The 26,851-nt window shown below is 35.7% G+C and overlaps 1 protein-coding gene across 1 annotated transcript; it reads left to right on the top strand.

Annotated features, from left to right (window-relative positions):
* Positions 1-259: 259 nt before the first annotated feature.
* On the top strand, positions 260-25,988 carry LOC140694459 (RING finger protein 17-like). The gene is given in 14 exon segments (XM_072957704.1): positions 260-403; positions 2,747-2,841; positions 5,725-5,816; positions 8,725-8,836; positions 9,734-9,814; positions 11,099-11,199; positions 15,318-15,402; positions 15,404-15,490; positions 16,701-16,777; positions 17,048-17,122; positions 20,442-20,749; positions 21,731-21,814; positions 23,019-23,177; positions 25,266-25,988. Coding segments are annotated over 14 exon segments (1,689 nt in total). The 5' UTR covers positions 260-273; the 3' UTR covers positions 25,469-25,988.
* The last annotated feature ends 863 nt before the right edge of the window (positions 25,989-26,851 follow it).

The following is a 26,851-nucleotide window of genomic DNA, read 5'->3' as shown; positions in this document are numbered from 1 at the left end:
TGTGAAGTCTGATTTAAATGCAGTAAGAGTGCCAAGTCGGTGACGCTCAGACTAAGATCGGACGGGGAAACGGTTTTTGATCACCTCGCGCATCGTTTCTCCGAGGGCTGCAAAACAGAAACAGCCCGCGTGCCCCGCTGGCCGGGGGAGGGGGGCTTCAATTTCCTTGCCCCTGATTGGCTCTCTGGAGCCGCCGCCTCCGGTGATTGGCCACTGCCGCGAGGGACGTCGGCCCGCACTCGGCGGGCGCCCTCCGAGCCTGAGGAGGCGGCGATGGCGGCTGAGGCGTTGAGGGCTCGGCGCGGCCCGTCTTCCTGCGGGCAGGTGGAGAGGCAAGCCCGAGCCCAGGCCACGAGGGAGGCCCCGTGCGCCCGGTGTGGAGGAAGGGCGCCCGGAGCGTCGGGTGAGGGCCTGAGGGTCAGCCCGCGGCCCGCGCGGGGGCGGGGCGGGGTGGGGTGGCCGCGGCGGCGAGGCGTGCGCGGGTCGAGGCCGGGCCCGGAGCCCGCGGGCCGCGAGGCGAGCGAGGCTGGGACGCGCTGAGACGGGCGAGGGCGGCTCTCCTCACCCCCAGCCTCCCCGTGCGCCGCCCCTTCCTCACCGGCCGGTTCGCAGGTCGGTGAGAGGGGAGCTGTGAGGCCCTAGCCGTCATCCTGTGGTGAAGCAACGGAACATGGCTTCCTTGTGTAGTTTTTGTTGTAGTAACGAATAGACCACTGTGAAATGTTTCTAAAATTACACAACGGACGTTGGGGATGGGCCGGGGCACGCGGCTCGGTTTGGCAGACAGCACCTCACTTCTGTGCGTCTTGCGTTCTGACCTTGTGCGGCAAGGGAACGAGCGCCCTTGATTCGCTCCCTCAAGACTCCCCTCAGGTGGAACAGGTTCAAGTTACTTAATGTAACCGGAAAGGCGGTACGGCGCTGTGTCTCTGCCAGGGGCGAGTTGTTGAATTGCAACTCCTGGAGCTGCTGAAAGCCTTATTACGCTGTGTACCTGTTAAATCTTTGCACTTTCGAAGGGAAAGTCAGTTTTCTCAGTCCCTCCAAGACGGACTCCATTTGGGAGACATGAGCGAGTGGGAAAAGTCGGTTAGTTGTGTTTTCGGTGGGGAGCCAAATTTCCCCTACCCCAAATTTCGATCACTGCTGTTGCATAGAAAATCGCCATTATTCGAATGAGATAGTATTACAAAGAAAAGTTTTAGAACATGGCATTTTAAAATCACTGCTTCTTCCATACATTTTTATTATAATGCTGAGAAGTACTCAATTGGAAAGATAGTGCCCGTGCATACAAAGTTGTGAAACTGCTGTAAGCTGTAATGCAGCACAAGTTATTTTGCTTTGTACAATGCCAGAAACCTTATAAAAGTAAAACAATTGAAATAGTTTTGATTTCTTTAGTAACATTATCTCTGGAATTTAAACGAGCTTTAAAATTTAGCTTGATTGTGAGCTAGCTTCAGATGTTTCAGTTGGCTTTAAAACTAAAGCTTTTTTTAATCAAAAGAATGCAATTATTATAATATAAATTAGCAAGAACACTAATTTTATAGTGAATGGTGACTAATTTTATCTAGTTTCTTTTTCCCTTTTTTTCTTGCAAAGTCTTTTAAAACGACAACCTGTGAAAGTGACATAGCTATAATGAATGCTTATTATGATAAACTCCAAATTCTACTTAGATTATTAACATCTTGATACTAGGTTTTTCAATCAAAATTACGGTATCATACAGAGGAGAGGCAAGACTCAAGACCACCTTGCTGGTGTGAACATGGCACAGGGGTTAGGGTTCTGGAATTGGCCGCAACATCATTTGCAACATCCTGATTGTGGCACGGGCAATAGAGCCATTGGCATTCCAGTTCTCAGTGTGGTCGGGGAATCACTCTCTGGTTTCTTTTTTATTGTGGTTTAAAAAAAAATACCATTAAATGTACCATCTGAACCATTTTTAAAAGAACAGTTCAGTAGTGTTAAGTATATTCACATTGTTGTATAACAGATCTCTAGAACTTTTTCATCTTGCAAAACTGAAATGCTACCCATTAAACACTAATTCCCTCCCTACTCCAAAGATAAGATTATGGTATTTCCCTTCATAAATGCTAAGTTTGTGAAGATGATCTTTATATGAGTCATGTGTGTGTGACATTAGTGGCATCTGACTTCTGTCCTTGCCAGTGTCTTAGATCATGAAGAGAATGGTCTTGCCAGTGTCTCAAATTGGCCCTCTCTGTCCCATCACAGGTTGGGAAATACAAATTAGCAGAGGGCAGTATGATCAAGTAGAAAGAACATTAGACTTGGAAACAGAACTAGATTGGAGTCTAGATTATACCATTTACCCCAGATCACTAAAATGTTTACCCATCCCTAGGTTGAATAAAATATTCCCAGCCTTCTTAGCCATGCAATTTACAATGATCAAATGAAGTATGTGAGAGCACTTTATATGATTATAAGAGATGTCAAATTTGAAGAAGTATAGGTGCTAAATAACCATCTAAATGAATGCAAACAATATTACATAGCTCTGCCTGGTTTTTCTTCTCATTTTTCTCCCTCCTTCTGACCTGTTTTGTTTCTCCTGAATTTCGTTTAATAAGTCATCCATTTCCAACTAAACTACATACCTTTTCCTATACAAGAGAATCCCCTTTAACTTTCCGTCTGATTATACTGAACATTCAACATTAACAAATTGTGCAAAGTTTAATTCACAATAAAATTTCATCTGTAGGTCACCATCATGAACTTCAGTGTGGACATGCTTTTTGTGAACGGTGCTTGTTAGTAACTGAAGAATACAGCACAATTATATGCCCTGATTGTGAGGTAAGTTTTAGTCTTTCATATTGAATGCATTACAACCTAATGTTAAAGGTGAAAATATTGGAGAAATAAGACATACTTTTAGTTAGGAACTAAAAACTTGCATTTTTGCTCCTGAGTCTAAGGAACCTAGCAAAAGATAAGCTGTTCATATCCACTTTATGATTGTTCAAAGTGATCAAAGGGAATGCAAGGTTAAGTTTATACACTTAGCCTATATATTTTGACTTTTTTGGACATTTTTGTGGAATATTGCCTCTATTTATTTTTATCTTAATGAAGTAATATTCCTTTCAGATTTGTACCTGCATTTTCCACACCAATACCATGCAAGCAAATTTTGAACTTTGCCCTGCCCCTCAACCTTTGTGTGTCATCAAATTTACATTCGTAGAGATGCTAGAGTGAAAAAAAAAATGTTAGAAGTTAAGAATCTTTACACAGTTTTAACTGAAATATTTTAAATCAGTTGTATTTAATAATTTCTTAAATTTTCTGGAAGAAATGTCCTGTATCAAATCTGTTGATAGTAACATTAAGCTCTTACTATGAAATGCCAGGCCAAAAGGGCATAAATGAAGAGGCAGATAGAAATATAAGTTTTAGTCCTCAGTTCTGAGGGGACACTCTTAAAAATAACAATTGCTCCATTGTGATTTTCCTAAAGTAACACTTTTACCCTGATAACCTAATAATACATAACTATCTTTGGTACCTTATACTTAAAACCTTCCCAGAACATCCTCTTACCCGCCAGAGGTATATATTTAAATGAGAGACTATCGCATTTAGTAGTCTGCTTTATTTTTCTTAGCAGCATTAACCTATTCTCATGAGAGTCTCCTACATTACTTTTTTTTAATTGAAGTATAATCAGTTTACAATGTTGTGTCAATCTCTCCATAATAGTTCAGTCATACAGATACATACATTTATTCATTTTCATACTTTTTCATTATAGGTTACTACAAGATATTGAATGTAGTTCCCTGTGCTATGCAGTAGAACCTTGTTGTTTATCTGTTTTGTATATAGTAGTTAGTATCTGCAAATTTCAAACTCCCAATTTATCCCTTCCCCCCACCCCCTTTCCCCTCTGGTAACAATAAGTTTGTTTTCTATGTCTGTGAGTCTGTTTCTGTTTTGTTATTAAGTTCATTTGTCTTTTTTTTAGTTTCCACATATAAGTGATATCATATGGTATTTTTCTTTCTCTTTCTGGCTTACTTCACTTAGAATGACAATCTCCAGGTCCATCCATGTTGCTGCAGTACTTTCAAAGACTATATAATAAACTATGGTACATAAGAGCTGTAATTCTTAACTAATCTCTTTATGATAAAACATTTAGGTGGTTTTCAAAATTTTTCACCATATCTTTGCACAATTCTTGAAACCCACTCCCACCAAAAAAATCTTATCTGCAGATTCTGTTAGTTTCCAGGTCTAAAAAATATCCGTGTTTGAGTTTGTCCATTTTTTTTAATGTTTGACCATTTAATGGACAAAAAGTGGGTATCTCCTTGTTTTAAATTGAAATTCCCTGACTACTAGTGAAATTGAGCAATTTTTCATATGTTGACTTCTTAGCTCCTCTTCTGGGAGGATTTTTAACGGATCCTTTTTGGTCCTTTCCATACTTTTCTTTTGAATTGTCTTTTTCTAGCTTGTCAGACTATTTCATGTGATAGAGATATTAACACTTTGTCCTGTGTATTTTAAATGTTTTCTCCCAATTTTTCACTTTTAATTTTATTACATTTTACCATTCAGAAATGTTTCCTCCTTGAATTGTTTTTCCTCCTCCTTAGTGGCTTCTAGGTTTTCTTTGATTAGGCAGATTTTCCATCTCAGAGTTACAGTACTTTTTTTTCAATACTTTTTTTTTTAAAAGTAAGTATTAAATCCCTTTATATTTTATATGATGTGAGTACGTGACTTTCTTCTTCAGAATAATTAGCTGACTTTCCCACATGATTTATTGAATAATCAATCTTTCCTCTATTTAATTGAAATGCCCCTTATAGTCTATATGAAGTTCCCATATATTTGTGGATCTGTTTCAGGGCTCTGTTCTATTCATTTACAGTTGTCCCTTGGTCAGTGCAGGTTTGAGCTGTGTAAGTCCGCTTATGTAGATAAATACTACAGTACTACATGGTTTGCTGTTGGTTGAATCCGTGGATGCAGAAGCACCGCACATGTAGAGGGCCAGCTGTAAATTACATGCACATTAAGCCCTGCGTTGTTCAAGGGTTGACTTGTATTGTGCCACTACCTTAGTGTTTTAATTACAGTAGCTTTATTTTCTGGTGGGATAAATCTCCACTGAATGTTATATTAAAAATTTTATATTCTTGCTCATTATGTTTTCATACGAACTTCAGAATTGTATTAATTTTATATCAGTTGTGTTTTAGGGTTTTAAATCTTTGTCTTCAAGACCCTAACCTAATTCTCCATTTATTCAGTTCTTGTTTATGACTGCCAATAAAGTTTTTTGTTTTCTTTTCTTAGAGCTTGTATTTTTCTTACTATAGTTATTCCCAAGTGTTTTAGAGTTTTGTACGTACCTTAAAATAGCATTGTAAAAATTTTACAGTGAATTTTAAAAGTATTGTTCCAAGTATTTCCTTTAGAAATGTAGCAGAGTGAAGTATAGTTAATGTTCTGCTTAATTAATTGCCAATTAAATGATTTTTTTAAAAAAATAAAGTAGGATAAAAACATGTAAATGTTGCTTTTTCTTTGATTTAAAGAGGATTTCAGGATCTTTAGAGCTATTTTCAACTTTATCTATGGATGACACACTAGGTTTTTGAATTCTGGATAAACAGAATTTATTGAGTGACTTTCTGGTTTCTTACTTTCATCTTTTATCCTAAGGTTGCTACAACTATAAATACAAAACAAGGATACTGCCCAATAGATGGATATATTAAAGAAGAGTCTTTTATGGAAAAACTGCAGCCAAAAAAGTATGTTCTGTGTGCACTTATTTTAGTGTTTGAAGTTTAACATATTTCTCGAAGAGTTATTTTAGAATTATTGATAAAATGTCATTCTTAGATTAGTGTTTGTAACCCATTGTTTATACATTGCTCTTTAGGTTTGTAAGTTATCTTAGCTGTAAATGAAATGGAGACTCCAACTCCTAAAGAAGCAGCATTAGTTTGTTCTTATTTAAAGTGGGGAAAGAAAAGAATGCAAGATTGCCACATCAGAGTAAGAGAAGCTGAGAATAGACTTCAGCAAAAACTAGTGTGCTGAGTGAGAAGATAATGGAGGAAAAAAATAAGAACGTACATTTCTATTGATTCTCAACAGTAGTATGAGTACAATACAATGCAGGATTTTGAAAAGAAGTGGTTTGAGAGGTGATTTATAGAAAGTGATAACTTTGAGATTATTTTATTCATTTTTCCATTCTTGTGTAAGATTTTACATGTATATGTATTAATAAATTCTCTTCTTGAAATAGTATGCAAAGTTTTTTTTTAACATATTCCAGCTGGAGATGAGCACCTGTGTTTTTTTTTAATTGCACTTATTTATATTTGTCATCTTCTTCTAGTCTACAAGCCCCTTTAATGGCAAGGGCCATATTTTATTGTTTTCTACATCCCTGGTGCTGGACACAGAGTAAACATTTTATAAATGTTAGACGAAGAACCGTGATATTTTGACATTTGCTGTAGTTTTTCTGAAAATCATTTTTTGATCCTAGGCGAATGTACATTTAGGGTTGACTGTGGAATGAATCATGATTTAAAAAATGGTGAAGTTTGACTTTGCAACTTTTTAAGGGTCAAAGAATCTTCTTATTAATTTACCAAGACGCTACTCAGATGGTAATTATATTTTTGTATAACTTTTAACTTCTTAAATCATATTTAATATGGAAGTAAGTTATATGAGAAATAAAATAAATATAGGGTTCCCTCAAGGAACAGTCTCATTTGAAACTTTTCAATTTTGTTATTGGCCCAAACATCTATAGATCACCCAGTTCCTCATATCTCATCCATCTTACCTCCTGAAGATTCTATTTCCACAATATCACCCATATTTATAATTTATCTTCCATTTCTACACCCTGTTTGATTCTTTTAGTCTCTTTTGGCTACCTCCTTAGGACTTCAGACCCTTTCCTGCTCTATGGTTTTCATTACCTATCCAGGTAAAATCCAAAATCCTTTAGACTGTCATGACTTTTCATGTTATTGCTGTAGCTTCTCTGTCCAGATTTATATGCATGCATAGAAACCAACAGAACAGTTTTTCCTTTGGGTAGCATAACCACTTAGCTAAAGTCCAGCAGTTGGTTATTGACAGAACCAGAGGTGAAACTCAGGCTCATGGAATACCAGTACTGCTCCCAACTGCTGTATTTGCATTCCACCGGTCACTTCCTCCATAGGCTCTGAGTGAATAGAGTAATCACTTCAGGAATCTTTTTGGCTTCCTGTGAGTCAGTGGCCATAACAAATTTGAACACCTACAGGAATCTAGCAGATGACTTACTGGGTGAGACAGACTGACATTAAATGAGCGTTAAGGATTGTAGCAGACAGAAGGTTTACCCACTCCAAAGGAGGTAGCCTGTACTCAGCTCCAGCCAATTACTGCTTTGTGTTAAGACCATCCCAGTGTTGCGAGATTATCCTTTTTTTTTCCCAAGAGAAAATATAAATGTGGGCTTCTGTATGAATCTTTCTTTTTATACATCGTCCAAATCAAATTTGATTGTACTTTTGTCTAGATCTATATAATATTGAATATGGTTGCAAAGTGAAATTTCATTTTCAGAAGTAGATGAATCTGTTTTAGGTACCCCAGTTTTTTTCTGAATTACCATTTTAAAATTAGTTCTCCATGTCAAATATACTTATGTTAGAAACTCCTCTATTTCCTAATTTCAGTAGAATTTGGTTTAAATGGTTATATCTTTTAAAATAGAAGTATCTTTTGATACATGATGTGTTTCCTTCCTGATTTGTCTTTTAATATTTTGAAACAGGAATTGAATAATGGACTCCTTATGGCCAAAGCATTCACATATGTTTTTAAGAACATGAATGTTCACTTTTTAAGTAATAGAATGTTTAAAAATTATCTAGTCTATTATTTCTCTCTATGAGAGTAACATATTTAATAATAGTTTCTTCCATGAAGTGTCATAGGCTTCTGATTTACTTATCCAACAAACACTGAGTGCTTATTGTGTGCTAGCTAACATAGGGATATAAAGATAAAAATAGGCAAAAACTCTAGCATCTGTACTCAAGAAATGTAGCTTACTTTTTCTTTGAAACTAACTTATCTGGTAAATTCATTACCTTTATATACATTATCTAGGCCTATAAGTACATTTTTTAATAGCTGGCATTTGTGTATATAAATAATTGAGCTTGAGACAGTTAAAGGATTATCAACATGTCTACCAAAAAATATCAGAGAAGGAGAGATGGTTAGGAAATTCAAGCACAATTTATACTGTAAGCTATTATTTTTAGGAATTTGTTAAGAAATTGAATTCTTGCTTAAAATTAAGTTTTATATGAAAGCATATTTAGTCATGGTTTCCCTGTCTTTACTTACCATAGATAATTGAGAGCCCACTGTTAAGTGTTCTTAGAAGTCATGGTATGATTTATTTTTTTAGTTTTTTTGAGTGGGGAGATAGTTAGGTTTATTTATTTATTTATGTTTAATGGAGGTACTGGGGATTGAACCCAGGATCTCGTACATGCTAAGCACACAGTCTACCACTGAGCTATAACCTCCCCCTGAATTATTTTTGAGAGAGAGTAAAAATCAGACTAGAGGATTGAAACCATTATATTAATGTTGGTATTTAAAATAAATGTACTTGACATTTTCCAGAATAAAGAACTGTTCTCAGGACTTTAAAAAGACTGCTGACCGGCTAACTGTTGGTTTAGAACATTCAGCCTTCACACGTGGGACTGTTCTGAACCCATCAGCTGTAATGGAGGTATGAAGAATGTTATTCATCAAGTGACACGTGGCCAGACGTTTTTACTTTGTCTCTGGTAGCTTCACTTTCCTCTTCTCTCAAGGTTCCTATAACTGTAGATTCTTTTGAAAACATGAAGGTAACAGAGGTAAACCTATACTCCCTTGCTTGAATCTCTTGATTTGTTCTGAACTGTTTTCAGCAATTCTCTTTTCCTCCCAAGTTAGCCCATTCTGCCTTTGACCAGCTCTGTCAGTGCTCTTGATATTTACCTGCACGTAGCTTCCTCCTTTTGAACCTAGTTATTGAATTCACATTCTGTGAGATTGTATAAAGTGCAAGTTTCTAAATTCTAAGGGTGATTTACCAGGTATTTTATCGGTGACTGAAAGGATGGTGTAATTGTTGTTGGAAGATTGAGTTTTACCTGTTACTACTCCATATCACTTTAAATAATGTATTCTTCTAATTTAAGACTAGAAACAGGACAAACTCCAAAATACTGCTGAATGAAGTATTGCATCTTTTTGTTAAGGGGATCATTAGTGGGCTGGGAGAGAAGACAGAGCGCTGTCTTCACCTTCATTGTTTAAATCTTAACATAGCCAAATTATAATCTTTTTTTCTTAAGAACTGTTACTTTTTATGTATATATATTTATTGCCATGATAAATTTTTCAGGTAGTTTTAAGATGCAAAATGGTTGTAGGACATAATTCCATTTTTTCCAAAAAGGTACCTAAAAGAAATTTGGGATGCTATCACCAAAACTAAAATGTTAATTGTTGCTTCTTTTCTGATTTCTGTAGTGGGTCTGTAACCGCAATGGTAGCTTGATGCGTTTGCAGCTGCTATGTTGTATCTAAGCATCTATGTCTATACTTTGTGTTTGTATATTCCCCTTCCCTTTCTTAGGAGACTAAAACTGTGGAAGAAATTGATGAAGCATTGAAGATAGCAGGCCAGAATTTTGAAGAATTAAGTATTGCTGTAAAAGTAAGCATTTTGAATGATTAAATTCTATCATAAATTAAGGCATGTTCTCTTTAACTGTGTAATTTGGATGTAATATCACTGAAATTGGAGCTTAGCATTCAGTTATTAAGTATGACTATCAAATGATAAGAGAAATATACAAAAGAATGGACACCTCTCATGGCCTGCTAGCAGTAATCTCATAGCATTGTTGTGCTAGCAGCATGCTGAAATTGGAGCTCTGTTAAGGAGCTGTGATTTCCGCTTGCTGTGAGCTGAGTTTTGTCTTGGAAGCATTGCAGATCACCTTTCTAGCATTGCGTGTTATCTGGCTGTAGATCGTTACACAGAGTCTTATGCTCTTTTCTCCTTAACCCTGTCACCCAAGAGAGAGAGAGAGAGAGAGAGAGAGAGAGAGAGAGAGAGATTTCTTTATTGAGAAGGAACAAATTCCTTACACCCAGCAGCAGCAAATTCACAGCCAAGGCACTCAAAGGGTTATAGCTGATACGGGAGTTAAGACTTCAACAGGTGAATCTGAAAGGGGAGTGGGGTACAGAATTCAACCCATAGCAGTCTGCCCTTTGGCCCTCCCAGATTCATATCCTTCTCACATGCAAAATACATTCATCCCATCTCACATACCCCAAATTCTTAACCTATTTCAGCGTCAACTCTAGCTCCAAAATCTCATCTAAGTATCTTCTAAATCAGGTATAGGTGAGACTCAGAGAATGACTCATGCTGGGGCAAAATTCCTCTCCAACTGTGAATGTGTGAAACTAATAAATTATCTCCTAAAATACACTGGTTGGATAGGCATAGGTAGATATTCCCATTCCAAAAAGAAATTGGAAGAAGAAAAGGTCACAGATACCAAGCAGTGATTCTTTGAAAATATGAAGAAGTATGTGAAATAGTTAACACTTTATTTCAAATATTTTTAATACTACATTTTAAGTTTTATAAATTTAAGGAATCCTACCAGAGAGAAATTCAGCTATCCAAAACGATTCATTTCCTGTACTGATTGAAATGATAAGAAGTTTAGAAAACTTAGTGGGTTTTCTAGGCCTTTTTGCCAGTTTATCAAAACTTTTGCCAAAAAAGATGTGATCTTGCTAACAAGTACCAGGATTTAAAGTTTAACCTTGTGAATTAGTCCATTTTTATCATCTAATCTCCTCTTGTGTTGTTATTTTGAAAAGTCCAAAAAGTATCTTTTACTTTCAAAATTATGTTAAAGAGTACAGTTCCTCCAAAATAGAAATACCAAATTATATCTTTGTATTATGTTCTTCCCAGATGCTCGAACACGTACACAGTCAAACAAAAGAGGAAACAGTCAGTCTTATAGAAGTTCTGGAGAAACAGTTTGATCAGCTTTTTACTTCTCTTGATTCCAGGTAATAAGTTAAAAATATAGACTCAATGAAACTGAAGCTTTTAACATTAACTTGTCATTTTATTCCTTTGCATAGATTAAAGTAATGAGTAACTTTTAAACTAGTTTGGAAGGTTATGGGTGGTCCCTATAGGCTGATGTTTACAGCTTCAAAATGAAGAGCAGCGTTTTTTTTGTTTTTGTTTTTTTTTGGCTATTTGCCTTCTGATCCAAAGCTGTTCAGATAATTTCTTTCTTAAACCAGTTAGCATAGATAAATGATTTCAAATTCTGAATCCCGTTGTAGAATTCAGCATACTTGGGAAAATGCAAACATACTCTTTCTGGTACGTAATTTCATCATTTTTTCTTGTGTTTATTTGCATCACAGAAAATAATAACATACTTTCTAATACTCATTTCTAAACAAATACCACCATACTGTTATATAGCCATCCTTTTTTAAAACTTTGATATATAAGAGCTTAAATAATCTTTAATCACATTTTTGTATTTCAAGAGGCAGGCTCATAAAAGTAAGAAATATATTTGGTAATGGTACTTGCCCCTTTGGATCTGGGTTCTTTTTATTTTTTTTTAGTCTAATTAGGATATCTAGAACATAGGTTCAATACACGATGAATGAATCATATTCTTTATTCCTCAATGTTGTTGGTATCTCATGTTTAATATTCAGTTATAAAATTTTAAGTGATAGGTCATGTGCATACATTTTTATTACATTTTTTAACAGTGGTATATATGCATAATGAAGTTTACTTTTGTAACCATTTAAAAATGTACAGTTTAGTGGCACAGGGTACTTTTATGTTTATCTTGTTAAGAACTACCAAACTGTTTTCTAAGTTGGCTACACAGGTTACATTCCCACTAGCAGTGCATAAGAGTTCCAGTTTCTCCACATCCTTACCAACACTTGTTAATTCTCTTTTTTAAAATACAGCCATTTTGAGGATGTGAAGTGGTATCTGATTTTGTATTTGACTTGCATTTCCATAATAGCTAGTGGTATTGTGGACCATATCCTTTCAATTGACCATTTGCTTATTTTTTTCTGGAGAAATATCTATTCCAGTCCTCTGCCCATTTTTGAATTGGATTATTTGTTTTGTTGTTGCTGGGTTGTAGGAGTTCTGTATCCATTATGGATATTAATCCTTTATCAAATATATCATTTTCAGATAATTTCTCTTGTTCTGTGGCTTGTTTTTTTTTTGACTTTTTAAATTGAAGTGCATTTGATTTACAATGTTGTGTTAATTTCAGCCGTACAGCAAAATGATTCAGTTATATATATATTCTTTTTCAGATTATTACAAGTTAGTGAATATAGTTTCCTGTGCTTTACAGTCAGTCCTTGTTGTTTATACGTTTTATATATAGTAGTGTGTATCTGTTGATCTCAAACTCCTAATTTATCCCTCCACCTTTTCCCTTTTGGTAACCATAGTTTGTTTTCTGTGTCTGTGAGTCTGTTTCTGTTTTGTAACTAAGTTCATTTGTATCACTTTTTTAGATTGCACAGATAAGTGATATCATATGATATTTATCTTTGACTTACTTCACTTAGTATGATAATCTCTAGGTCCATCCATATTGCTGCAAAGGACATTATTTCATTCTTTTTTGTGGCTGAGTAATATCCATATATATATATATATATATATATATATATATACACACACACACACATATATATATATATATATATATATATATATATATATATGTTTATGTATGTATGTGTGTCACATTGTCTTTATCCATTTATCTGTTGATGGACATTTAGGTGCTTCCATGTCTTAGATACTATAAATAGTGCTGCTATTAACATTGGGTGCATGTATCTTTTCAAATTCGAGTTTTTGCCTTTTCCAGATATGTGCCCAGGAGTGGGATTGCTGGATCATGTGGTAACTCTATTTTTAGTTTTTTTAGGACTTGCCATGCTGTTTTCCATTGTGGCTGCATCAGTTTACATTCACACCAACAGTTGTAGAAGGGTTCCGTTTTCTCCACAGTCTCTCCAGCATTTATTATATTTGTATAATTACAGACTTTTAAAATATTTATTTATTTATTTATTTGGGGAGTAATTAGGTTTACCTATTTATGTTTCAAAGAGGTACTGGGAATTGAACCCAAGATCTTCTGCATGCTAAGCATGCACTTACCACTTGAGCTGTACCCTCCCCCTATTTGTAGACTTTTTGATGATGGCCATTCTCACTGGTGTGAAGTGATATACTTCATTGTGATTTTGATTTGCATTTCTCCAGTAATTTGTGATGTTGAGCACCTTTTCATGTGCCTGTTGGCCGTTTGTATGTCTTCTTTGGAGAAATGTATGTTTAGGTCTTCCACCCATTTTTCTATTGCATTGTTGATTTGGGGTTTTGGGTTTTTTGATTTTTTTTGATGTTGAGCTGTAAGAGCTGTTTGTATATTTTGGAAATTAAACACCCTGTCAGTTCCACCATTTGCAAATATTTTCTCCCAGTCCATAGGTTGTCTTTTTGTTTTGTTTATAATTTCCTTTGCTGTGCGAAAGCTCGTATGTTTGATTAGGTCCCATCTGTTTATTTTTGCTTTTATTTCTTTTGCCTTGGCAGACTGACCTAAGAAAACATTGCTTCTGTGGCTTGCCTTTTCACTCTCTTGATAGCATTCTTTGATCTAAATAAGTTTTTAATTGATAAAGTCTGTTTTATCTATTTTTTCTTTGTTGCCATGTTTTGGTGTCATATCCAAGAAATCATTGCCAAATCTAATACTGAAGCTTCCTCTCTGTGTTTTCTTCTAACAGTCTTATGGTTTTAGCTCTAACATTTAGGTCTTTGAGTCATTTGGGGCTGATTTTTGTATATAGTGTAAGGAAAGGGCCTAACGTCATTCATTCCCAGTACCATTTGTTGAAAAGATGGTCTTTTCTCCATTGAATGGTCTTGGCACTTTTGTCGAAACTCAGTTGACCATATATGTGAAGATTTAATTCTGGGCTCTCTGTCTGTCTGTCTGTCCTTGTGGCAGCAGAGCAATGTTTTCATTACTGTGGCTTTGTAGCGAGTTTTGAAATCAGGATGGGTGAGCTCTCCGACTTTGTTGTTCTTTTTCAGGATTGTTTTGGAAGGTTGGGGTCCCTTGAGAGTCCATGTCACTTTTAGGATGGGTTTTTCTGTTCTGATTTTGATAAGGATGGCTTTGAATTGTAGATTGCTCTGGGTAGTATTGACATCTTAACAGTGTTGTCTTCTAATTCATGAACATGAGAGATCTTTGCATTTAGTTTACCTTCTTTAATTTCAGCAGTGTTGGGTAGTGTACACGTCTGTTGCCTCCTTGGTTATGTTTATTCCTAAATATATTCTTTTTTTTTTTATTCTATTGTAAATGGTTTTCTTAATTTCCTTTTCAGACTGTTCAGTGTAGCCGAGTCTTTTTGGAGGCCAGATTTGATTTTGAGGAAATCATTTTACTCATTTGTTTGATGAATAAAATGAGCAATTAGACACTATAATTTTTGGTGCAAAATATCTTTATTTCCATAATAAAGTAATTGCAACATAGGCACAGAAAATTTCTTGAGTAAAATGAGGTAAGTAATGAAGGAGTAATACTATAAGCTTCCTGAGTGATTACTTTGAAGATAATAGTTAATTAAGTTCTGGTTTGGTGAAGTATTTATAAATATCATTTTAAGTTCATGTAATATGTATCTACTTATAGAAATATTTTAATGTACAGATAGATTCTTGTGAGAAATGAGCACAGAATGTGTTTGATGTAATGGCACAAATGACAGCAAGATGGCCAGGGTTCCTCCTACTTTTAAAAGTGGTGGTGGAATCATCCAGGGTTTATCTTACTATGCAGCTCTGACAGCTGTCTCTGTGACATGATAACTGTGTCCTCCTACAGAGGCTGATTTTTCTCTAGTTACATGCACACAGCTTCCACTCTAATACATTTTAGTTCAACTGAATGCCCCTTTTAATAATCTTACTTTATTTACGTTCACAAAATAGTGAAATTATCTTTTCAATACTGTTGAGTTACTGTAAACTTACTGTCATAAAAATGTTTATGAAATACTGAAAAATAACTTTATCGTAAATGAAGGAAAAAGAACCTGTGTGAAGAAGTAGTAAGAAATACAGGTGATTATTTATCAAATGTAATGATGGCTAAGAGCTACATTGAGGAGAAAAAAAAATGATTTGGATGCAGCTATGAAGATAGCAAGAGAATTAAAATCGGCACCTTCTCTAAGGACATACTGTGACCTGAATCAGGTAGTTTTAATATTTCATGTGAATTATTTCTGTGGTAGCTTATTTTACCTACTTTGGAATATGATATTTAAAACCTAAGAAAAATTTGTTTTTCAGATTATCCTAACTTGTAATGGCATCAGTTTAGAATTATTAGGTGTTTGAATTCTAAGACAAACATTAATAAATGTGTTTGGACTTTTGTTATATTATTTATCACTCAGGGAAATGATGTAACACGATTCAAGAACAAGTAGGGTGACCCTCAATCTAGAGTTGTTTCTAGGTCACTAGAATAGAAAATGAGGACAAGTAAGAGTAGCAAATTAAATAGGACTCTATTTTCCTTTTATAAGCAGTTAGGTATGATTGTCAGCTCTTGGCTTAAAAACTTACCAAGATCCCATTCAGGTTTTTCTCTCAGCCTGCCACCCCAAGATGTGCAGGTCAAGAGACAGGATGCTTCACTCTATCCTGTCCTCTAGTGATGTGCCTGGAGTTGTGCAGAGAGAGAAATATGTTTCTTATGCGCTCGTTGGCAGGACAAGGTTAACCATCAGTCCTCTTTGCTAATTTCTGTCTTGCTCCCTTGGGGTATAGATCCTACTCTGTTGTCTTTGAATCCTCAGGGCCTCATTACCCATAGATAATGAGATGTTTGGACTGAACTGAGGTACAAAATAGAAGCCATTGGTTTACCTGCCTCTAAAGTCTTGAACTGCAAATTAAAGGAGAAGAGTTTACCACCATCTCACTTGGCCAGGCCTCCCTCCAGCTATAGTTCTAAAAACAGTAATCGTCAATTCCTGTGTATTACATGTGAGGCATTAGGAAGTTAAAAAAGTAGTAAAATTTGGTCTTTATCCTAGTTAGTCTAGTTAAGAAGATGGGGGAAAAAAAGAAAAACATGAGGATAGCAATGCAGATGCAAAATAAATCTGATCAGAAATGCCTCTGGAACTGTGTAGCTATATTCCATTTATTAACTAGTGTCCTGTGTTGTTGCTGTCTGTTAATACGTATCTCCAAGAGATTTTAAATTTTGGAGTTGGGGGAGTCACAGACACTTACATGCATCCCTCATTTTACTTGCCTAAGATCAAACTGTAAGCATGTTACTTAGTGAAATACCTAAAGGGTATAGTTTTGCTTCTCAAATCTCATTCTGTTTCAACAGTATTTATAACAAAATAAAATGCACACATAAGTGATACTTCTCTTTTGATTCTAGATTATTCAGACTTTGAAGCTAACATTTGAGAGTGAATTGTCACAGGTTAGCTCTCTAAAACTAAGGAACTCTCCCAAGTAAGTTATAATTCAGGAGAACATCATAATTAAGTATAAAGATGTATTAGAGCCTAAATTTATTAAAATAGCAAGCAATTATTGATTGATAATTCAGTTCAAAAATGTTTCCCAAGTTAGCAACTAAATTAAAATAAGTAATTTATGATAAATTACAAAGTTATTAAATGTTCTGTATTTTGGAGTTTTTAATGTCAGCAACTAATTTTTATTAGAGAAAGTAGTAAACTTATATTAGAACATTTTTTTATGTGAAGTATTTAATTGTAGGTTGAACATGAATTGCGGTGAGATCATCTGTATGTTCAACACTATGGGAAAGATTGAATTTGAAGACTCAACAAAGTAAGTATTTAAAAGAATAGCAACATGCCATTAGTGTCTGACATGGCCTAAGGGACAGAAATATTATCTAAGGGACAGAAAAATTGATGTTTAGTGTAGTACTTGTGAGTCAAAAGCTGAAAAACAATGTAAAGGGCAGCGTGGTTTCTATCATTTAAATTCTGTGTAAGATATTTAAGAATTAAAAGACGTAGAAGGAATCAGCACTCAATGATACGTGTCTGAATCATCTTTGAGAGCCGTTCATTCAGCCAGCATTGAACACTGATTTTATGCTAGGTACTAATACCCCAGGTACTGAGATTTATGCAGAGAAGTTGCACTAAGTAGAGAATGACCCTTGTAACGAAGTGCGTAATTGCTGTGAAAGTTGCACATGCAGAATTTAATGGAGCTGCAAAGGAAGGACATGAGCAGCTCTTGGGGCAGGGGGTAGGTAACAGGGGACTTGGAAAGAGGAGATTTTATGTTTCTTCGTCCATGAGAAATGAGTAGCAGTTGGAGAGGGAGGCAGGTATCTTAACAGGAAGATAACATACTACATTCAAGGAACTGCATGTATAATACCACATGGCAGAAGGTACATGGAGGCTAAATCCTAGACTTTGTATGCTGTGCGGGGGCGTCTGCACTTAGTTTCCTAGACCTGTGCTATCCAATATGGTGGCCACTAACCACATGTGGCCATTTAAATTTAAGCATACATTAATTAAAACTGAATGAAATGAAGAGTTCAGTTCTTTGGTTGCACTAGCCCCATTTCAGGTGCTCAGCCATGTGTGGTTAGTGGCTGCTGTATTGGGTAGCACTGCACCATTTCATTATCGCAGAAGGCTCTGTTGGACAGCTCAGCTGTGAATAATAGAAAACCACTGAAAGATTTGCAGCATGAAAGCAAATAGAATTAGGTTACATTTCTTAAAGATAACTCTAGTGACCATTGAGAGGATTCTTTGGAAGAACATGAGGTTGGAAGCTGAAGGATGGTTTAGGCTGTTATATAGATAGTGTCAGCAAATGATGAGAAACCAAACATAGGTAGAGCACTGGAGAGGAATAGATAATGACAAATGTTAAGTTGGGAAAAGTGATGAAACTTAGTAGTTTGTTGGGTGTGAGGAATGAAGAAAAGGGAGGCGTCCTCGATGAGTTATAGGTCTGTCTTTGGTGACTAAGTTGGTGGACTGTGGTGTTATCCACCAAGGCTGGGACACAGGAAAGAAAGAAGTTGGGAGGGGGAGATAGTGGGGTATGTGGTTGCTGTGGTTTACTGTGTCTCTAGGGCAAAATGTCCAGAGGGAAGTAGGCCGTATGTGCTGAAACTTAAGAAGAGGTTCTGTTCTGGACTTGACTCTTTGCTCAGGAGTAGTCCAAATATAAATACTTTAGAAACCACCCCCTGCAGAAGAAAGTAAGTTCATCCAGCTGTAGGTGGTATGTCTCCTGGGGAAATCATCCCCTTAGAAGCACCACATTCATCACCTTGGGAAACTAATGGGGGTCCCACCCACAGCCTCATCAGCTCAGAAACAGGCATGAGCAGATCTAGTCTAAGCCAAGTAAACTCTTGTAAGAGTGCCAGTTTATTAAATTGAGTGCAGTTTATTAAATTAAGGGGCAAATAGAATTGCCACGGGAACTAGAACAGTCACGTTGGCATTCTCTTCCAACATCCAGACAGACACAAGAAGCCAAATCATCAGAGGTTGCTTTGTTTGCAGCATTTTGGGAATAAAGAGAGTAAGATTTATCAAATAACTGAACTGCATCAGTCCTAGACAGCATGCTGCAGCCCTTGCCCCACAGGGAGGATGTTACGAGAGGACTTTGTCTCAAGTCATCATCCCCCGTACATGGAGCCCTGGCCCCCGTTTTCCTCTGTGACTTGACGTTTTACACTTCCATGGATAATCATCCTTTCCAGTCATTACATGCATCTAGATATTTTCATGACTAGAATATGGTGACTGTCAGTTATTTTTAATCCTAGATGCTATTCTGTCTCTGTAAGAGTTTGTATTGATTCAAATTTAACTCTGAGTAATCTTAAAGTTCTTCCTAGTTTTTAGGGAAAGTATCATTGTGACCTGCCTCTACCGTTTACAGGTGGTAATAAAGGAATCGGTTTGCCCAGTGAGAGCAAATATTGAAGTAGATCAAGTACAGTGCCCTCGAAAAATAATAAATTTTAAATTAGGGACAGGGTAACCTGCAAAAAACAAAACAAAACTGAGAAGGAGCAGGAGAGAGTGGTGTTCTAGAAGTCAGAGGAGAGGTTTATGAGACTGGAGTTGGTTGATGGTGTTAAATGTCTCAGAAAGTTCAGATGAGAGTTGGTTGTGAAAAGAAATGTTTCAGTTACAAAGTTGTGTACATATGTGTGTTGTCAGGAGGTGTTTGGACCTTTATTCAGTGTGTGTTAAGAGACAGATAAGATAGGTCAGTGCTGATTCCAGTTGGCTTTGTTAGTTCTTATTTCTGAAATCGCTCTTAAATGGTGATCTGTGAAGAAACTGAATCTATCATGAGTTAACTAAAACTTTTGCGACTCAACCTCATTTCTTTGATAGAATTTCTATACTTGAGAGCCCAAATCTGTGTGGATTTGTAAAGAAGACAGAAAAATAATGGAGCAAAGTGAATAATCAGCTGTAGGTTGGTGACTGTTGAACAGTCATTCCCAAAGTATTCAAACGAATGGTGACTTTTAGCCTAGGTGGAGGTTTCTAGTAATTTGCTTAGGATTGTACCCCTCACTGCTTCCTATACTTTATTTTTACTTCAGTGAATTAAAAGAAATAATCTTAACATAATTTAAAATTAAATACCTAAGCCAAATAAAAATTTGAAGCTGGTTTTTTTTAGAGTTCTTAACAGTTTTTTTTATTCCAGTACAGTCAGTTACAATGTGTCAGTTTTGAAAATGGATTGAAATTAAAAACTACATCCAGTGTTCTTTTAGGATCAAATCATTGTGATGTGACTATGTCAGGTTCTTTCTTCAGCCTCTCATTGATTTTTACCTCTTGACCTTTTAAAACCCTTGGGCTTGCTTGAGAATGGGCAAAAGTTTCTTTTAGGGTAATGGAAATATTCGAAATTAGATTGCAATGGTTACACAAGTAAATTTAGTAAAAATTACTGGATCTGATAGTGTGTAAATGATACATTAATAAAGCTGTTAAAAACCCGTGAGACACCTGTGTGACTAACTCTGCACATGTCACAGTATTAACTGTCAGGTGTAAAGGAAACGGTTTGAAGGTGGATATAAAAAATTTATCAAATGACTTAAAGTAGCCTTTATATTTTTAAACAGATGTGATCCTCAAGAAAATGAAATTGGACAGAATGTTCTAAAGAACAATAATCATAAAAAGGAATTTGCTTGTAGTCGTACACAACCATCACTAAAAAAGAAAAAGTTTGACATTTCTGTCCTAACTAATGAAGCCCCACCAACTACTTTGCGATGGGAAACCAATAATGTGCATTTAGAAGCAAAAAACTTCCAGCCACAGAAAGAGATTGTTGCAACAACATCCCCTAAAACCACTGCTGCTTTACCTCAGATGGGATCCAGCCCTGATGTGATCATTGAAGAAATTATTGAAGAAAACCTGGAAAGTGAGTAAAAATACAAAAGCAAAGAAATAATGTATCATGTCTGGAATTAGAGGCAAAATTAGTTCTTCTTTGTCCCTGTACTTAAACATGTTTTTGTTACTTACACCTCACTGTGAGTTAACACCTATTGATTCCATGCCTCTACTGTCACATTCCTAAAGTTCAGATTATTTTTATTTTTAATTCAAGAATATTAGCTAAGCTCTGAGATGTAATTTTAAGATTAGAGTATTTGACTTTTTAGTGTTCCACCCATATAAAAGATGAGAATAGTGGGAAGGCTATAGCTCAAGCGGTAGAGTGCATGCTTACCCTGCACAAGGTCCTGGGTTCAACCCCCAGTACCTCCTCCAAATATAAATAAATAAACCCAATTACCTCCCCCTCATAAAACAAAACAAAACAAAAAAGGCCAAAAAAAAGATGAAAATATTATAAATAAGTGAGAGATTGTGACTTTGTCCTTAAATTTAAGAAGACCATGTCTTAAATCTTTGTTCTGAGATACCTCCTGTTATAAAATGAACTATCATGAGTACAATAGCATCTGAGTGGTCACATTTTAAATGTATCACAGCTGTTTGATTGGGTTTCCAGTGGTGTCTCCCATCAGCACCAGAGTGAGATCACGCTGTGTGCAATTATCCCGTCAGTCTTCTTCAGGGCCATTTTCAAGATCCACTTCGGTTTTTTCCTTCCCCCACCCCCCCCCCCCAGTCTGTTTCATTGGTTGACTTTCCAGAATATTTTGGATACATAAAAAAGGACACGCTATTTTCTCTCATTTCCACTGGATGATTATTGTCACTGATTAACTCAGTGAGTTAAGAAAACTATCAGTATTTTGCCTACTGATACAGGGGGTCCTGCCACTCCAGTGTTTTACCAATTCAAGTACAGCTTTTTAAACAGTATGTTAAGTGTGCCATTGCCAACATAATAAAATTAATACAGTTGTCTTTCTTCCCTATTTTGATGAAGCATGCTGCACAGATTATCTTACGGAGACACCTAAATATCAAAAAAAGCCTCTTCAGAAGAAATCTCCTTTTGGATCAAAAGCAGGTACTTTATGTATAGTAACTCTTAAGAAGAGTGAGGCCATGAGTAACATGAATTTTACTGATATGTAAAACGTCTTCCTTTTTAATGGTTAAAGTTCTGGCTGTTATTGGCAAAAATATTTCTGAAATTTATAGCACTTCTCTCAGCGATCTCCCCAGTTACATGTGCTTATCTCTTTACCTCATTCTCAGTATGCGTATTTTTCTTTGCAGTCTGTTTTGGATAGGTAAAATGATCTGTTTGTTCTGTTTTTATCATCTATCCTTCAATTCCTTCAAGTCTTTGTTTTTTAAACATTTTTACTAGATTTACTAGAACATCTACATTGTTCAAAAATTAAATGTATACATATTAAAACACCCCATGAAACTTTTCCCCTAACCTGTTCTCTTTCCATCTAGTCTCCTCTTCCCTTCCAGAGTTTCTTTATGCATATTCGAACAAATACACAGATATTATTTTTCTAGTTCTCGTTTTTTGTTTTTGTGCACAAAACGTAGCATGCCATACACACTGTTCTGTTCTTTTAATTCCTTTCTTAACATTGTACTCTGAGATCTTTTCATATCAGTAAAAACACTTGGCTTAATTACTACTATATACAAAAAATTTCTCACTGTCTTATTCTACCCAACCCTTGCTTCCACCAAAACATGCACATCTTCCCCTCAATTGCTGCTCAATATGTTGGCTTTCCCAGGCATTTTTTTCATACCTCTCCAGCCTGACAAGATTTAGGAGTCAGAGTGGCTATGAGCTAATTATTGGTTCTTTTGATTTAGTACAGTTTAAAGGAGATTTGGAGCTATACTGGAAACCTAATCATTATCAAGGGGGTTCCAAGTTCCAATTATATTTATAAATAAACGTTGGTGTTTTGTTGTAAAACAGTAGAGTTATAGCACATACTCTGACTTTAGAACCTAACTACCACAGGAACTACAGCTCATTTATTTAACGCATTTTACAAGTAAAATAAAATGTTCATGGTTCGGGTTGCAAAAGAAATCTGTGAAAGTGGGCTCTATTTGTTTTATCAGTCTAGTTACTGTTTTATCGTTTGGACTCTTGTGGGGCCTAGGTCTTCTAGAGTTTGCAGTGCTACAAGACACTTATTATTCTTTTAGAGGATATTGCATTCTGTTTTTAGTGAATTTTTTCCTAACTTTTGGTTTCTTAATATGGTTTAAATATTCTTATCCAGGTTCTCCAGAGCTAGTTTTTGTAAGCCATGTAATACATCCTTGCCACTTCTATATTCGGAAGTATTCACAAATAAAAGATGCAACAGTATTGGAAAAGAAGGTGAACCAGTTTTGCAATAAGAGTTTACACCTTGATCCTTCAGACATTTTGGAGCTAGGTAATGAAATATTACTCCAAGTTAAAATCTGAAGTTTATTTAAATATTGTAATATTTGGCCAACCCATATGGACTTTTTTTGTGATACAGATTTGTACAAGCGTAAAAGGCTTTGAAATTGTTTAACATAAGTTTAATTTTATTTAACTTATTTAGATAACTTAACTAAATATTAAAATAGACTGTCAAATGAGGTACACAAACACTCCACTATGGAGTAAGGTGAGATATTTTTTAAATATCTTCCTGGGCCACACAGCATGGTAGGTACACTTAATCAGCCCATCTTAATTCTAAGGCTGTATGTGATTTGCTGTAATTTAAACTTTCATTACAAATACTTCCCTTATAACATGGATTAAATATGGTGTATCTATAATAAGATGAGGCTATGATTTGACTTATTATTATAGCATTTTTCTCATTCTGCTAACATTGGTCAACACCTGCATATAACTGATACCAGAAAGTACTGTATGATCTGTTTAGCTTTATATAGTAGTTCTTTAAAAGTGTGATTAATTCCCAGCTTGTCTGTGTCTTTTTTCAGAATATCAGAAGACTAGAACCATCATATACTAACAAAAATGAATAATAATTTTAAAAGTTAAAAAACAGGGTTTAAATTATGAGCATCTAAAGCGGGAAGTGTAGTGTTAAACTTATTTTTTTATGGCTGGAAATAATTCTTTAAATTTAATATATGCCCAAAAGCTCAGTTTAGATTCAGAAAATATGCTAAGAAAGCCAGAAATTCATCCTTTGCTTTAAATTGTCAAGGATAATTATTATTTCAAGGCAAATATACATGATTTAAATACTCATTTATCTTTTGAGAAGTGGTTGGTAAGGGAAGAAATGTGATACGATGCTTTAGCAGAGTATCCCCTGTTCCCTTTTCCTACCTATGTTCTTCATTATAAGGACTAACAAGTAGCTCCAGTAGACTTGTATCTCACCTACTGCAAGAAAGAATGTTTTAATAGCATGTAGTTTAAAACTAAAAATATAGGTCATGTGGTATATAGCAACATAAGAAAAGGGTTGATGACAATCTCAAGGCCAAACTAATGTTTTGGTAGAAGTTAAAATTGCCTCTCAGCTATCCTGTGTTTATTAGCATATACAGAGGGGATTATAGAGCATCTTTGTATATAATCTGTGACCAGGTCATACCAAATTTCTCTCTAATGCTGAATTAGTTAAAAGGATGGCCTCCAACACCACCTGCTACCTCTCCTTAGTAGCTACGAGGTTCTGTCTGCCTACTTTCCTCACACATTTGGGTGGAAGACCACTTTCATGGGGTTGTTGTGGGGAGGAGGTGAACTCACACACAAAGTATTGAGAATGTTGCTGAGCCCATTGTAAACGTAAAAATTCGGGCCTCTTTCTGGCTTGATCTTTTTTTTCCTGGTTATTTATTTGTAATTCATCTGATGCCTCCATGAGGCCCTCCTCTGCTGCTACGTCCTTGGTTCGTCTTCCCCTTTTCTGAAGTCCACTGTGTGTACATTTCTTAATTTTGGCCTTTCCCACTCTGCCTTTCTTGGTTCCTTTACTCTCACTCCACTTTTAATTGAGGGAAGGTAATTGCTTCTTCCTTTATGCTTCCAAAGAAGTATGTTACAAATTTCAGCATGCATGTATCTGTGCACATGTGTGTGTACATGCAAAAGGCTAGAAGTTCTTTTTTCTTTTAATGTTTTGCATAGTGTATTATAGTAACTTAATTTGCCTGTCTCTTTTCCTTTCTTGAGCTTCTTGAGGCAGCATGGTCTCATTCATCTTTGTTACAGTTCATAAAACACAGGTCCTCAGTAAAGGACTGCTGACTTTGTATTCTTTGTTTTTACCTCCCTGTCTAGCTCATGAGTTTCTGTATTACAGAAACTGTCAGAATATACTAGCTTTATTTATCCCTCTCATAGCATTTGACAAGGGGCTGTGTATTCACTGTATGTCGTCAGTAAATACATGAATTAAGACTTCTTAGTGGTGAAACTAATGTACATGTTTGTAACTTAGAGGTTATTGGGTGTTTTTCTCCATAAACATTGATAATGATTCATCTCCCTCATTGTTTAGGTGCAAGAATATTTGTCAACAGTATTGAAAATGGAATGTGGTGTCGAGGAACTATTACTGAATTAATTCCAATAGGAAGTGAAAATATCAGAAGACGTAGTCCAACCAAATACTTAGTCCACGAAGTTGCACTGATACAAATATTCATGATAGATTTTGGAAATTCTGAAGTCCTGGTTGTCCCAGGGTATGTTATTTTATGATTATTATGTGTTCTTGGCCTGCTTAGACACACTCGTATGTGGAGGAGGGAGATACTAAAGAAAAAACTGGACAGGTAGGGAGGAGTCATTTATCCTTTTTCACTTCCAAGGTATAGACTTTTTATTTTGCTCTGTAATTTGTCTTATTAATTACTAAATTGGTAAAGTGGTATGATTTGTCTGTGTTATTAAGATGGGGAGCTTGCAAAAGGAACTTTCCAATATATCAAACTTAAATACTCTTCTCTGTTGCTTCAAAGCAGGGCATGAGGCACAAAAATAGTCCTACTAAAAAAGTGTTACAGTTAGTTACCAGATGATTGAGTACAGTTTTTAATGAGATTTCCAAAATTTAATTGACGTTAGAATTCAATCTATGTGTTCAAAAATGTTTCCTCAATCTCCTAGGAAAATAAACTGATATTGTTCTTGTGGTAAGGACTAGTATTAATTATAGCATGGTCACTTCATTTAATGGTCATAGCTTTATAAATAAATATATTTCTGTGTGGGACTGTCATTATGCCTTTCAAGTTTAAACTGAATGGGTATATGAAGGACAATCCAGATGAAGGCAGTTGAGATTTATTTCTATGGATAGAAATAATGTCTGTGTTTATAAAAGCTAGATTGAATCTATGTAGTGAGATAGCATGAATTAAAATACAACTTTCAAGAAGATTTAACTTAAGGAGAGTATTCTTAGAAATGTATACCTTTTGTGAGGGAAGGCAAGTTTGGGTTTAAAGCATCCTTTTAAATTTTTTAAAATATGTGTTTTTATTGAAATATAGTCAGTTTACAATGTCATTGTCAATTTCTGGTGTACATCGTAATGCTTCAGTCATACATGAACATACATATGTTTGTTTTCCTATTCTTTTCCACCATAAGTTACTATAAGGTATTGAATGTAGTCTCCTATGCTATACAGTATGAACTTGCCATTTATGTATTTTATATATATTAGTATCTGCAGATCTTGAACTCCCAATTTATTCTTTTCTACTCCCTTCCCCCTCCCAGTAACCACAAGTTTGTTTTTTGTCTGCTTCTGTTTTGTAAGTAAGATCATTTGTCTTTTTTTTTTTAAGATTCTGCATGTAAGTGATATCATACGGTATATTTCTTTCCTTTTTGACTTACTTCATTAGAATGACAGCCTCCAAGTACCATCCATCTTGCTGCAAATGGCATTAATTTATTTATGATGGCTGAGTAGTTTTCCATTGTATAAATATGCCACAACTTCTTTATCCAGTCATCTGTGGATGGACATTTAGGTTGTTTCCATGTCTTGGCTACTGTAAATAGTGCTGCTGTGAGCACTGGGTGTCCTCGCGTGTCCCCCTCAGCCTGCTCTGGGGGCGGTCTCTGCTGCCC

Source organism: Vicugna pacos, unplaced genomic scaffold, assembly GCF_048564905.1.
Source record: "Vicugna pacos unplaced genomic scaffold, VicPac4 scaffold_21, whole genome shotgun sequence".
NCBI lineage: Eukaryota > Metazoa > Chordata > Mammalia > Artiodactyla > Camelidae > Vicugna > Vicugna pacos.
Note: the sequence above shows the minus strand (reverse complement) of the source record. Positions and strands in the feature narration are given on the sequence as shown.